Source organism: Pan paniscus, chromosome 1 (assembly GCF_029289425.2).
Source record: "Pan paniscus chromosome 1, NHGRI_mPanPan1-v2.0_pri, whole genome shotgun sequence".
In the NCBI taxonomy this organism is placed as follows: domain Eukaryota; kingdom Metazoa; phylum Chordata; class Mammalia; order Primates; family Hominidae; genus Pan; species Pan paniscus.
In genome coordinates this window covers 112,028,678-112,043,320 of record NC_073249.2, presented here as the reverse complement: position 1 = coordinate 112,043,320, position 14,643 = coordinate 112,028,678, and the positions used below count along the sequence as shown (strand labels likewise).

Sequence of the window (14,643 nt, the reverse complement as noted above, 5' to 3'; positions counted from 1 at the left end):
GGAAACCATCCTTCACAGTGGCACAAAAAGTTTACTCTTGTTATGTTATTTGTCCCAAATATAACCCACGAAAGCCCCTCCATGGGGCCCAGGGTCATTTTTCCTTTCTGATTGGACCTCTTGAGGTATGGCACCTTGATTTTATCCAGCTGCCATCATCTCAAGTTTACAGGTATGTTTTAGTAATAGTCTACATGTTTTCCCATTGGGTTGAACCTTTTCCCTGTAGGCAAGTAACAGCTATGGCGGTTGGAAAAATCCTACTAGAAAAAAGTATCCCACTGTGGGGAGTCCCCTGTGAACTTCACAATGACAGGGGAACTCACTTTACTGGCCAGGTTATTCAAAATATTTGAAAAATTTGGCCCATATTTCAACATTTCCATTGTGCCTACCATCCCCAATCCTCAGGCCTGGTGGAGAGAACCAATGGAATAATTAAAACACAATTGGCTAAGTTCACAGAGGCATTTTCCCTCCCCTCATTCGAAGCACTCACCCTAGTGCTGCTTACACTCTGATCAACCCCTTTTGGAAAACATCAATTGTCCCCTTATGAAATTATAGTGGGAAGGCCCATGTATATGGGAACAAACATAACAAATCCAACTTTTCTCAAGGGAGATATATTGCAATATTGTGAGCGACTTTTTTTATCACCTTAAAAAAGTCAAGATTTGGTAAGGAATTCCTTTCATAGTGTGCTCCCTGAAGATAAGGCACCTGGTCACAATCTGCAGCCCAGAAATTTTGTCTATTGGAAAAGACATCTAATAAAGAATTCCCTTCAACCCCGATGGAAGGGCCCATACTGGGCACTATTGACTAATCCATGTGCCACAAAATTAGAGGGTATAGACTCTTGTATTCACATCACTCATCTTAAAAAGTCACAATCTCCTGAGCTGGCTGTAACTTCCACCAAAGACCTTCACCTCACGTTCACTAAACATCAACTTTCAACCCAGGATTAGAAGCAGATGACAGCTATTGTGGACTGCTTAAACCCAAGATACAGGACCAGGCCTGTATACAAAGAAATGTCTATGTTCATTGTACAATAACCATTACAATGATTGTCCTAGATATACTGGCAACTGCTGTCTTATACAGAACAGGGCACTTGCTTTGTCTAATTTAACATCTGTTAGTAACTAAAATGAATTTCACAACCTTGCTGTTATTAATTATATATCCCTACATCTTCTTGCCACTGATGCCCATGAAACAAATCTGTTTCTGCAATAGGCTCAGGATTATGCAGACAGATTACAAAAGGACACCTGCTGGATATGTGGGCTCATGCCTCTCTCCAGTGGCTGTGGCCTGCCATGGTGAGTATCCTTCTTCCAAGGTCAGGACTGGATAGAATACCAAAAATGTATTACATCACAGAAACGGTCTGGTATTCTTAGTGCTGGCATAACAAAAGACAATATATATAGTTGGCCCATTAAAAACACTCTTAAGAACAAGGGACATAGGAAAAGTTTTTCAATGGAAAAGACCAGCTCATTTGCTCTCACTTTAGCATCTCCCCAAGTAAAAGAGAAGGTGGTAACCATGCCTCAAACAATGACCCATTTTCAGAATGGAATAATACAAATTTGGGATGGATTTATCTGGCTCACCCATTCTTTGGCCAACTTAGCAAAACAGTATGAGAGATGTGGGGTGGATACCTGGAGAACATTGAGACCACATTATCATATTATAAGACACTGACTGGCATGCCAACAATTGGGGGCAGCAACCAGATATTTATTGGCTAGCTCCAAATGGGACATATTGGCTATGTGGCACTACCTTATGGCCACGGTTACCTCCAAGGTGGTTAGGATGATGTTCTCTAGGTTATGCTTGGGCACAAGGACAAGTAATTCAGACCCTGCCAAAACCAGCAAACCTTTTTCATTTACACTCTTATTGGATGTGTTCAGTATTCCAATGGCATGATCATTTAGCTTCAATCTTTGTACCACAGATAGATATTGAAGATGTTATATGGCATATAGAGGCCTTAACGAATTACACCCAAAAGGCCCTGAATGATAGCCGCATGAGTATCCCCTTGCTAAACAATGAGGTTATGCTTATGAGGAAAGCTGTGCTGCAAAATCATATGGCTTTAGATACTCATGACAGCACAAGAGGGGACCTGTGCCATCATAAAACTAAATGTTGTGTGTATGTTCCAGATGAATCAAAGAACATAATGCAACATATGACTGCTATGAAAACCCAGATAACCAACCTGTCAGATCCAAAACCCTCACTAATCGATTGGTTGAGTGGTTGGCTTGGATCCTGGGGAACATGGTGGTAGAAACTATTGTTTATAATAGGAATAATAGTAATAATTTGTGTTCCATCCTGTTTTTGCTTACAATGTTGTTATGGTATGTGCTTGCATGTAAGTCAACGTGCAACTAAAAGGCCCAAAGAATTGCTCTAATTGAGGAGGCAGTAATATACCCTCACCCAGCTTCCAGGTTTGCTTTCCTTTTGTTGCTATAAATCTGGCCTAGGTCCCTATATATTTTCTTTTCTCTCTCTCTCTCTCTTTCTGGTTTCCTCTCATTTTCCCTTCTTCCACCCCACCCCTCCATTTTTTTTTTCTTCATGGGACAAGATTTCCTAGGAATAAGCCTTCCTAGCAAGGTGAGACATAACCTCCCAGGAATGAGCCTTCCTAGTGATGTGGGACCTGAACTTCTAGGAATAAACCATCCTAGCCATGAGAAACCAGCAAAAAAAAAAAAAAAAAAAAAAAAAAAAAAAAAGAAAGAAAGAAAGAAAAAGAAAAAGCAACCAGAGGCCAGGAATGCATATTTCTTTCAAAATGCAGTACTTCAAAAGCGTTTAGAGAAAAAAAGGGGGAAAATGTGAAAAAAATTAAATTATGGGACCCCAATCTCATTTAGCCAAAGGGAAAAATCAAGCTGGGAACTGGGTCAGGCAAACCTGCCTCCCCGCTTTTGGTGCCTAAATAAGATGGCTACAAGATGAAAAGCTACGTGCCTCCCCCATATTTTGCCCACAAGGAATTTCCTAGTGAGCTGTTAAAACTTCACCACGGCAATGCAAATTGATAGCTTATCACTACCGGTGCAGTTACCCCAGACACAAATGCCTATCTGATTTTTCCCCTACCCCATTTTGTCTGTTATTTTATGTAAAATGCAGGGAATCTGCATTTCCCTCTGCCCCTACTGTTTATGTCATCTTATGTAAAAAATGCAGATTCACTGAGCCAGACAAAGGCATGAATGACTATTTTTTTCCTACCATCCCGTTACATAAAAACTGTGTGCTTCTCAATATCCCTCTCTTTCCCTCCTTTGAATTGGAGCCCTCAAAATCATCTTTGGAGAAAGGCATAGGCCTGTCTCCTGGGCACATCTTCAAGTGAATCTCCTAAAATGATTGAGACGTGTCTTGTCGTTTTCCTCAATTGACAGGTTTCTGATGAGTATTAAATGAGATAATATATGTCATATGTAGTTCATTTCATACATGCCTAAAACATAGTAGAGCTTATTCAGTATTCATCTGCCCTTTCTGTACCTCCTACTACTCTGCCCACCCCCCAACCCCGGTTTCATGCTACTCTTCTAAGTTGGAGATGGTGATAGTTGGAAATGAAAGGAAAAGGATGAAAGTATGTATTAACAGAAACCATGCTTCTCTCCATGTTAAGCATTAAAACATTTATTGCTCTTTATGTTGAACTGTGTGAAGGAATAGGAGATTAAAGAGAAAAGAAATGCTTTCTCATTTAAGAGGGGAAATGGAGCTCTATTAGTCAAAAGAGAACCTCAAGTTAAAAGAGACCACAATTGTTCAGAATCAGCCACTGAGATTTGGTAACAGCAAATCATATTGTTTGTCTTCTGGTGGATGACTAGGACAGAAAGTTCTGGTTGGGCCAGTGACTGTGCAGATTTTGATGACATGAAGAAGACAGTAAGTTGGGCATTGTGTGAAAGAGAGGCAGCAGGACCTGGGCTTGTGCCCTTGTTGCCTTCTGTATGAAGCCAGGTGGGTGGAGTTTGATGACATTTCCTAACAATACCCACATGCACATCTCTGTCATCCTTAAATCACTGAGTCTTGGACTTCAGGGTCTCCTTGTGCCGGTCCACAAGGGAACCAACCCACTCCACGGTTTTCTGCTTGGCTTCCTCCCAGCTGTAGAGCGGCTTATACGCCAGATCTCGCTGAGCCTTCTTGTAAGAGAAGGTGAACACACTATTTGATAATGTGACTGTGTGGCGGTTGAAGGGGGGTTGATAGGAGTAAATTGGGCTGAGTAGGAAGCTCACTACTTCCAGCAGGAAGCCAATCCAGTACATCAGGGTTAAAGGAAGGCTCCATCTGGAATCAAGGCGGAGGCCAAACTCTTTGCTCAGGATGTAATTAAGGTTATCATAGCTTTGGTGAGGCGTGTCATCTGAGATGTAATAGAATTGACCTCGGACACTTGGGGCCTTCTTGGGGTCCCGCAGAGCCCTCAAGGCCAGAATGTGGGCCCAGGCCACGTTGCCAACATAGACTGGGTTGACTGTAGAGAACTTTCCAACACTTGACAGGATCCCATTGTTGTTCAGGGCCTCATTTATACTGGCAGAAAGGAATGGGCCTCCTTCCCCATAGATATACGTGGGTCTTAAGGCACAAGTGTACAAGGTATCACCATTTTTTAGATTCCACCCATTAGCCGCCAGCACAGCCTTCTCAGCAAGCTTTTTGCTGTACGGGTATGGAGTGCGCCATGTGTTTTCCAGAGGCTCTTCTTCGTGGCCGTTCTGGATGATTTCCTTGTAGGAGTTGGGCCCGGCTACCTCTATGCTACTGGTGTAGATGAAGACTGGCACACTGGCTTGGACACAGGCCTCCAACAGTAGCTGGGTACCTGCCCACGAAGAGCATGATGACAGTGTCAGGAAATATCCCAAAGGAGCTGCAACCACATGCACAGATCCATGTGCCCCACTCCCCACTCCCAAGTGCAGTGGTTATAACAGACTCAGGGTGCATTCTTCTGTGGCTCTGACTGAGATTGGGTCATGATACAGCCATAGGAAAAACGCAAAAATAAAAAGAAACTGACATTTGGGTTCTAGAAAGCAAGAATTTCTAGACTTTTGGGTTTCATGGACCTATGTTTGTGTGTGGTGTGTGTGTGTGTGTATGTATACGTGTGTATATATATATAATATATATTATAAAATATATATACACATATATGTATATATAATATATATTATAATATATATACATATATATGTATATATAATATATATACATATATATGTATATATAAATATATATACATATATATGTATATATAATATATACATATATATGTATATATAAATATATATACATATATAGTATATATATACATATATGTATATATAAATATATATACATATATTATATATATACTATATATGTATATATAAATATATATACATATATGTATATATAAATATATATACATATATGTATATATAAATATATATACATATATATGTATATATATACACACTTTAATTTTGGAAAAGGACCTAGGGTAATCACTTTATTTTTTGCCAAGTAAGGATATTGAAAAAGTATGATTTGTCATCAATACAATTAAAGACAGATCATTTAAAATCTAAAAAATCAGGAGGCTATACTCTGAGAATATGAGCAGTCCCAGTCAGTCCTTAGGCAAGAAAGGGCAGTGGAAGAATTTGCGTTACACACACAAATTCACAGTTGAATATAGGCAATATACACTCATAGATATACATAGAATTGCTGGTATTTTTCTCATTTTGCAATGGATTAATAAAACTTTGTCACAAAGACCATCCCTGGAGTCATCGAGCAAACAGTGGGTTGTGGGGAGATGCTGGAAACCCACACTCCTTTCCTGATTGTGTGTTCCCTGGAAAAGCTGCTTCCAATTCTGGCTATGACTCTGTTACCCAGTTATATAAAGTGGGGGTGATAAACCTTCCTTTAAATCCTGCCCTGGCATTTCCTGTGGAGCCTGGTGGAGGACTGGGGAGGGAGTGTGCCCTCTCCTGATAACACGTGCACTGGGAAGACCTGTAAGCATCACCTGAGCTGTGTGGAAGCAAAGCTCATGGAGGTATCTGGAGTGTCTTCCCTTGAAGAAGGAAGGAATTTCCTAGGCAAAGGATCATTTTTATTTACTTATTTTATATTCTTAGCCACTTTTAAAGTCTCTGTGCAATTTGAGTTTCTGGAGAGACAGCCTCATGAAATGGCCATCATTGTGAAGTATTTTCTAAGCCTGGGAGTGATAACAGTTTTAAGAAACAGACGCCTCTAACACTCCCCTTGTCATTTCTTATCCCTTGTTTTTGGGAGCTGTGGAAAGTCAAAATTAAAACAAAAAACTATTCACTCTTAGCACACTCCTTGAACTATAGCGGTACTTAGGGGTATGGCTATGTAGAAACTGGAAAGGTTTTTTTTGTTTGTTTGTTTTTTTAGACAGTGCTGGAGACTCAAAAGCAATTAGTTGCTTTATAAAAGGAGTTTGGGTAGTCTGAATGTGGAGGGTCAGGCCAGCAGTGGGGAGCTGTGGTTTGAAGAGACTGGGCTCTGGGAATCAGAGGGTGAGACTGCATGGCAAGATTCCTTTAAAAAATGTGGATCAAATGAGGGTGCACTTTGGGCACCTGGCTGGAAACGGCTCTGTAATAATAGACCCTGTGGTGAGCTGAAGAGATTGTATTCTGGACACTGGGAAACTCTTTTTGTTAAGAAAATATTATGGGAAGGCATGTGCTGGATAATTCTGTCCTGACAGACCTCTGTGAACCAGCTTTGCTAGTTCTCTTGAGAGGACTTCTTTGAGGTGGGCAGGAAGACTCTGAATGTTCTCATCAGCCTACACACAAGGTTCAAAATGATGACTATGGTGGCACCTGGAAGGTCTGATTCTGGCCCGGGGAGCCAAGGAGTAGCTGGATATCATGAATTTGAAGTTGGAGTTTAGTTGACTTTTGATTGGGGCCACAGTAGAAAGAGCTTCCACAGCCTTTGGAGTCACACAGGAGTGAGTTTAAAGTCTAACTCTCCTACTTACTTACTTACTTTTGGGGCCTTGGACAAGTTACTTGCTGTCTCTCAGCCCTAGTTTTCTCATCTAAAAAACTGAGGTTACCAGCCTTGAACTCCCCAGTCAGTAGTGATCAGCAAAGGCACTTGGACAAGAGCTCAGCAGGTGTTCAATGGAGTGACTTCTCTTCCCTTTCTTGTCCTTCTTTCTGATCCTCATTTAACCAACTTGTTTTATCTCCTCCCCAGGCTACTGTACCTTTCACATTGACATTCATGATGGACTCTCTGTGAGTGACACCAAAGACATCAATGATACAGGCGGTGTGGATGATGACCGAGATGTCCTGGCAGGCTCTCTTCAGGAATGGCTCATCCAGAATGTCTCCTTCAAGTACAGTCAGCTTGGTCTTGTTCTGGAGTTCTGTGTGAACACAGATCAGGTCATTGGAAAGATTTCTGGATCTGGCTGGGAAGTTTTCTGATAAAGGCGATGTTACATAGGTGCTCAAAGAGATTAGAGTGTGGGTGTTAGAGTGGAGGGTGTACTACATTCCATAAAAGGAACAAGCAAACAAAAGCACAGAAATCAGCATGTGTAGCAGTTTATTGGGAAAGAGCAAACATCTGTTTCTACCCCATCTTATTCCAGAAAAGTAATGTGAGCAGTGAATTGTCACACATCCGTGAAATATAAGCATTGCTAGAGTCATGGGAGACTCACCAAATTTTTTATGGAGAATAGAGTGATTGTGGAGAGTTGGGTATAAGAGGGAAAGTTTGAATTTAATTCTGTAGGCGATGAGGAATCAAGTATAGAATTATGATTTTGGGTCTCCAGCACCATGTCAAAGAAAAACCCTTATTTATGTTGGAATAAGTAGAGAAACAGGCCGGGTGCAGTGGCTCATTCCTGTAATTCCAGCTCTTTGGGACTCTGAGGTGGTGAATCACTTGATTTCTGGAGGTGGAGGTCTGGCTGGAAAACATGGCAAAACCCTGTCTTTACTAAAATTACAAAAATTAGCTGGGCGTGATGGTATGTGCCTATAGTCCCAGCTAATCACAAACCTGAAGCAGGAGGATGGATGGAGTCTGGGAGGTGGAGGTTGCAGTGAATTGAGATCATGCCACTGCATGCTAGCCTCAGTGGCAGAGAAAGACCCTGTCTCAAAATAATAATAATAATAATAATAATAATAATAATAATAAAAGATAAACAGACGCAGAGTTGTGGCGTAGGAAGTTTACCTTGGCTTGAGGATATAAAACGGACTGGTACAGGGGAAATGAGAAAGCCAGGGGATCAAGAGATTAATCAGAATGTCTGTGCCAAAGTTTAGATGAGGACTGGAACCAGGGTCCAGCAGTGGAAGCAGAGGAGGGGAGAGATACACTCCAGGTTTGAATTTCAGACCTCACCTTGAAGGTCCTGGTACCTACTGGAGCTGGGATGAGAGGAAAAGGAGACAAAATCACCCTTACAGTTTCCTGCTTGGGCAACTGGGAGGAGAGTGGAGCCATTACTCAGGAATTGCAGATGGGCTTAAATGATGAATTTCATTGAGAAACTTTTATCAGATATCATAAAAAGCAGATAGCAATGCTGAAAATGAGTTAGCCACCAATGAACTAACATCTCAGCTGTCTAATGTCTAGCCAAAGGCAGTGGATGTAACATCCATATCTTCAGGCTCCTCTGAAATCCACAGGTAGTGACGCTGCCGGTAAAGTTGTCACCTGGAATTAGCCCACAAAATGAACACCATGCTACATGGAGCTCAGATAAATACTCTACACTCATTTGTGCTTTATAATCTGCATACGGCTCACAGCTTGCTTATTTCCTTTTACAGCTATCTCGTGAGGAAGGTATTCTGAGTCCCACTTTATTGGTGAGGAAACTGAAGCTCAGAGAGGTTAAGGGACAGATCTAAAGTCAATTTTCTAGTGAAGGCTCAAACCTGCCCATTCCACCTGCCATTTTTGTACCCTGTACCCCAGGTGCAGGAATAGCTGTTTAGAATCAACTTTTCTGAGAAAGAGTAAGAATAAGCCAGTTTAACTGAAAATGCCAACAAAGGCCAAAGAACAGTGAGAGCAAAATTCAGAATGAAAAATTCAAGGCTGGAGAAATTCCTTCCTGGGTTACAGGCAGGACCATTTGCTCTCCTGATGCCTCTGCCTTGTTTTGTCTACTCCCAGCCCCTTCCCATTGTCAGGCAACTCCAAGAAGGCCCTGGAATGGTGGAGGCAGGGAAGAGGCTGCTGGGGAGGAGGTGGGTGTCAGCCCGAGAGTGGAATTTTCTCTGGTTGTATTTCCACCTCTACCTTTTCTACTCCCTTCATCTGCTTCTCCTTTGCTGCCGACTTTAGACAGACTGGCTCAAAGGAATTGCCATTTCATAGCAGAAGTCCAAAGCCGATAGAAAATGACTCTTCCCCGGTGAGTTTCCATGGATCTAGAGAGACCAGAAAAGCGCAATTTTTGATGGAGTCTTAGCTCCCTCCTTCTCCAAGGCACTGTGGACTTGGCAAGTGTTTCACGTAGACTAAATTCAGTTGCTTTTGTGTTGTGTGTTGGGCTGGAAGGAGGCTCAGAGAAGCTGCTAGACAAACTACTACTTAAGAGCACAGAAGCTGCACTAGACTGCCTGGATTCAAATCCAGCTTTGCCGTAATCTAACTTGGGACCTTCGACAAGTTGATTAACCTCTCTGTGTCTGTCTCCTTATCTATAAAAAAGGAGGATAATAATATTACCCATCTCATAGGGTTGTTATGGGGAGTAAATGAGTCAGCACATGCAAAACCTTTAGCACAGTGCCTGGCACAGAAAGAACACTGAAAGGATTCTCTGTTTTTATCTTCATACAGGCCCTGCCCATCCATTATGCCCCCTGCATTTTCACCATAGCAGAACTCTTCCTCTAGACTGAGCATTGCTTTTTCCTGGTATCAGATGTTAGATTGTAAATATTGCTGAGACATAAGGATTACAAACATTTAATATCAGTCATGTGTTAATATCTGTTCACTATTAGAACAGAGAGTGGAGGAAATTGGACGTTTAAAGAGGTCAGAGAAGAGTGAAAGAAGAGGAGAGTGTCAAGGGGAGCTTCTGTGTGAACAAGGCAGGACCTTCTAGGCAGCCAGAACCTGCATGAAGAAGACACATAGTTCCCCCAGTCCCCTGGGTTGGGAGGAAAACATGGAATTGGTTTGGGGCACACAGAGAAGCAAAGGGAGAGACTGAAGACCCACCAAGGATTAGCCTGGGGGTCAAGTGATGAAGCTTCTGGAATGAAGCTCTGGTCTGAGCTCTGCTACACATTAATCAGCTGTTCTTGGCAAGTAACTTTATGTTTCTGGAACTTGATGTGTTCATTGTCCAGTTGGAGGTGACCCCTTTTCTACCTTCCTCACAGGGTTATTTGCACAAAGAGTTACTACAGCAAATTCTGCAGTCAATTTATTTGGAGTATTGAACAACAGATACAAATGGTTTTTTTAAAAAAAGGCTATATATGAGAAATATAAATGAGGCATGCTGGCCTCATACTGCCTTTTACTCTGTCTCTGCTCTGTGCTGTGCACTTGTGCATGCTCTCTTTCTCTCTCTCTCACTGATGATCTCTCTCACTTTCACTCTCTCTCTCTCTTGCTGATGCTCTCCCTCACACTATCTTTCTCATTCATTCTCTGTCTTTCTCATTCTCTGTCTCTGACTTTCTTTCCCCCTCATTTTCTTTCTCTGTCTGACACACACACACAATTACACACACATCCGTACCTTCACTTCCTTTAATTTTGCCCTCACTAAAGATACTAAGGAAGCTATAAAATGAAATGAAGCCTGGGGCAGTCTAGACAGGCAGGACCCACTGGTGAGGTCTCCAGGTAAATGATGTCCTTTGTGAATGTCGCACAGCAATCGCCAAGACAAAAAGCTTCAGAACATAAGAGTTGTAGACAAGAAGGAGAACTCATGTGTGACTTTCTAGAAGAGAAGAAAAGGGGCCTTGAGGCTGACATGGCTGCCTCTCAAGTTCTGCGTCAGGGCCAGAATCCAGTCTCTGGACACCCCATCCAGTATCTTTCACACTATACCATTTTATTCTATTTCCTTTCTGATGACTTTAGATGTGTGATTGGCCTTCATTTGGCTACAACTTTCCTTAACTTGTTAGACAAGGTCAACCTCCCCACACCCATGCAGAGTTTAAGATGGAGCCACAGACCCATGACTCAAGTTTACTTACTAGAAAATTCCTCTCTCAATTCTGGTCTGAAGGCCTTGTCCAAGGCCCTGATCTCCTTCAGTTCCTTCTCTTCCACCAACAGGCGGACGATCCTCTGACCCAGAAGCCCTCCTGCTCCTGTCACAAGGCAGCTCCAGCCCATCGTGGCCAATCCAAAGTAGCAGGAAACACTTGCCAGGAAACAGAAAATGCTGGAGAGCAGATCTGATTCTAGCGTGACCCAGAAGAGGGCTAAAAACAAGAGGTAAAATGGTTATACACTCAGCAGATGCCTTATTTTCCTCCACCCCATTTTTTACAAAAATTCCATGACCCCACTACTGCCAGGAGTAGTTGAAAGAAAAGGAAAAAGCTCTAACCGTAACTTAGATTGTTAAAAGCTGGACAGAGGAATCCAAGTCCTTATTGCCTCATCCCTGGAGGAAGGACTGGAGCTTTATGCTCTGTGGCTTCTGGCTCAGCCCTTATTACCTTGAACTCCTGCCACATACTCATTGCTCCCTCCTCCTCCAGAATCCCTTTTCTCAGAATAATAGTGACCTTTAGGTTATATCTCTAATTCTTCCCAGGAACAGGAAGAGAAATCCAATCTTAAGGCCACAGTGTGATAAAGAGTCTTGGCTTTAGCCTTAACAGAACACTGGTCAGTTGATACCAGCTGTCTGGGATCTGCAATCTGTGAACTTAAACCAAACTGGGAGAAGTCTCCAAGTGCAATGTAAATGTTGTCCTTGTACAGTAAATCCACCTGGAGGGAGATCTATTTTAGCCCATTATCAACTCTCTGAGAGTGTCATTTGAAACGTCACTGCTGTCTTGCAAAGTTTAGAAATTTTCAATGGTGACAGCTCCAATCACTAAGTTTTATGTGAGGTGACTTTCTTTTCCACCCAATATATCCAAAACCTCAATTGCAATTTTTCCCTGCAGAGCTCTGGGTTCCTAATGGAAGAACCTCATTGAAGGAAAGGTATCTAGTGATAATGAATTAATCATATGGCCTGTACTACAAGTGTGGGGATTTGTAGTTGTATGCCCAATGACTCTAATCATAGATATTTGCACTTATCTTACATTTTTGGCTGCAAAACCATTCTTAGCAAATTGTTGAACTGAAGATGCTATGAATGCTTCTGAAACCTATGCCCCAGTCTGCCCAAACATCACTGCCATAAACTCCCCAAGACACTTTTCTCTACTTAAAAAAATAGAGATGTAGTTTACATGCATTACAAGGCCCAGATCTTAAGCGTTCAGTGTACACTTAAGTGTTCATTGTCAATGAACCTTGACAGTTATATATGTCCATGTAAGTACCACCGAAAAGAAGACCACCATTTCCTTCACTCCAGAAAGTTTTATCTGCCTGTTCTTAGTCAATTGCCTGCCCTCCCCCGAGTTTACCTGGTAGGCAATTACTTTCTGATTTTTATTCCCACAGAGTTCCCACTTTATTCCTATATTTTCCTAATTTTTTCTTCTAAGATCTTTGTGATTCTGGATATATATTTAAATATAAAATCATTCTGAACTGAAGTTTTGTTCATGGAGTACAGAAAAATTGACCACTGATTGTCTCTATTGTTTGTTCATTTTTCTATTTCATGATTTTCATTATTTTTATTATTGGCTTAAATGTTTATTAACTTTGGGTTTATTTTACTCTTCTTTTTCAGGGTTCTTATGATAAAAGCGTAGATAATTGACTTTACTTCTTTGCTCATTTCCACCATAGGCATTTAAAGTTGTAAATTTCTCTCTAAACACTATGTTAGCTGTATCCAACATTTTGATGCATTGGGTTCTCATTATTCAGTTACTGATGTTTTGAATTTTTTCTTGTGATGTCTTCTTTGACCCAAGTGTTATTGAGAGGCATGTTGCATGTTTTCTAAAACTGGGGATTTTCTTATTGTTATGTATTTCTAATTAAATATTATTGTGGCCAGAGCATATACTCTGTATGATTTTGATTCTTTGATATATATTGAGATTTGTTTTATGGTCCAGCCTATGGTCTATGTTGGTGGAAATGCCATAAGCACTTCAAAAGAATGCTTTCTGAAGTTGTTGGAAGTCATACTCTACAAATGATTTAGCTTGACTCCCCATTCTGGGTCTTGCCTTTCTCCTGTGTTGTAGACATTCACCTTCTACTTGGAACCTGGCTGCCAATGCTTCAAACCCACTTGCCTAGGAAAGGTTGGTCCTGTGATGCAAGGTGTAGCAGCTTGTCTTCTGAAGCTCTCAGAACTAGATACGGGCCCTGGGACTTGTGGAGCACTATCTGAAACCACCCAGGTGCATCACACACCTTTGCCTGCCATATCAGACGCTGGACTGCACCTTACAGACCCCATCACCTTCAGGGTGGGACCAAATGTTCCTTCAGCTGTTGAGAGTTCTGGAGGCTCTTAGAGTTCAGGCAGTGTCTCTTGGAGTCTGAGTGGAAGCAATAACTGTAAGCTTTCTTTAAACCAATAAATATTTTGCTTTCTTTAGGAAAGTGAGCAGTAAGACAAAGAGCAAGGCTGCTGGGGGCCACACTACCAACTTTGTTTTTAAACAGCTTTACTGAAGTATAATTGACATATTATAACATTCCCGTTTTAAGTGTACAGTTCAATTATTTTTAGTAAAATTTTAGACTTGTGTAACCATCATCACAATCCTGTTTTGGAACATTTCTATCTTTCCTAAGAAATCCCCCATGCTTATCATTTGCCACCTCTTATTCCCAGCCCCCAGCTCTAGGCAGCCCCCATGACTTCCTGACTCCACAGATTTGATTTTCTGGACACCATATAACTAGAATCATGTAATATGTGGTCTTTTGCATCTGCCTTCTTTCACATAGCTTAATATACTTATGTGTTTCATCTATGTTGTAGCACGTATCAATATTTCATTCCTTTTAGGTGGCAAATTCTATTAAATTGTATGGATAGCTGCCATCAGTTTATTCATTTATCAGTTGATAGATATTTATGTGTTTCCGCCCCCTTTTTTTTTTTTTGAGATGGAGTGTCACTCTGTCACCAGGCTGGAGTGCAGTAGCATAATCTCAGCTCACTGCAACCTCCGCCTCCTGGGTTCAAGCGATTCTCCTGCCTCAGCCTCCCGAGTAGCTAGGACTACAGGTGCACGCCACCATTCCCAGCTAATTTTTGTATTTTTAGGAGAGACAAGGTCTCACCGTGTTGGCCAGGATGGTCTCGATCTCTTGACCTCATGATCTGCCCACCTTGGCCTCCCAAAGTGCATTATGGATAAAGCTGCTATGAATATTCACATTCAT

The 14,643-nt window shown here is 41.6% G+C and overlaps 1 protein-coding gene across 1 annotated transcript; it reads right to left on the bottom strand.

Annotated features, from left to right (window-relative positions):
* Positions 1-3,677: 3,677 nt before the first annotated feature.
* On the bottom strand, positions 3,678-12,207 carry HSD3B2 (hydroxy-delta-5-steroid dehydrogenase, 3 beta- and steroid delta-isomerase 2). Its single transcript, XM_055114446.1, has 4 exons — positions 11,705-12,207; positions 11,346-11,576; positions 7,343-7,507; positions 3,678-4,915 (listed from the first exon to the last, which is right to left on the bottom strand). Exons 2-4 carry the CDS (start codon positions 11,485-11,487, stop codon positions 4,104-4,106), a joined length of 1,119 nt encoding a protein of 372 aa, XP_054970421.1. The 5' UTR covers positions 11,488-11,576; positions 11,705-12,207; the 3' UTR covers positions 3,678-4,103.
* Positions 12,208-14,643: the final 2,436 nt, after the last annotated feature.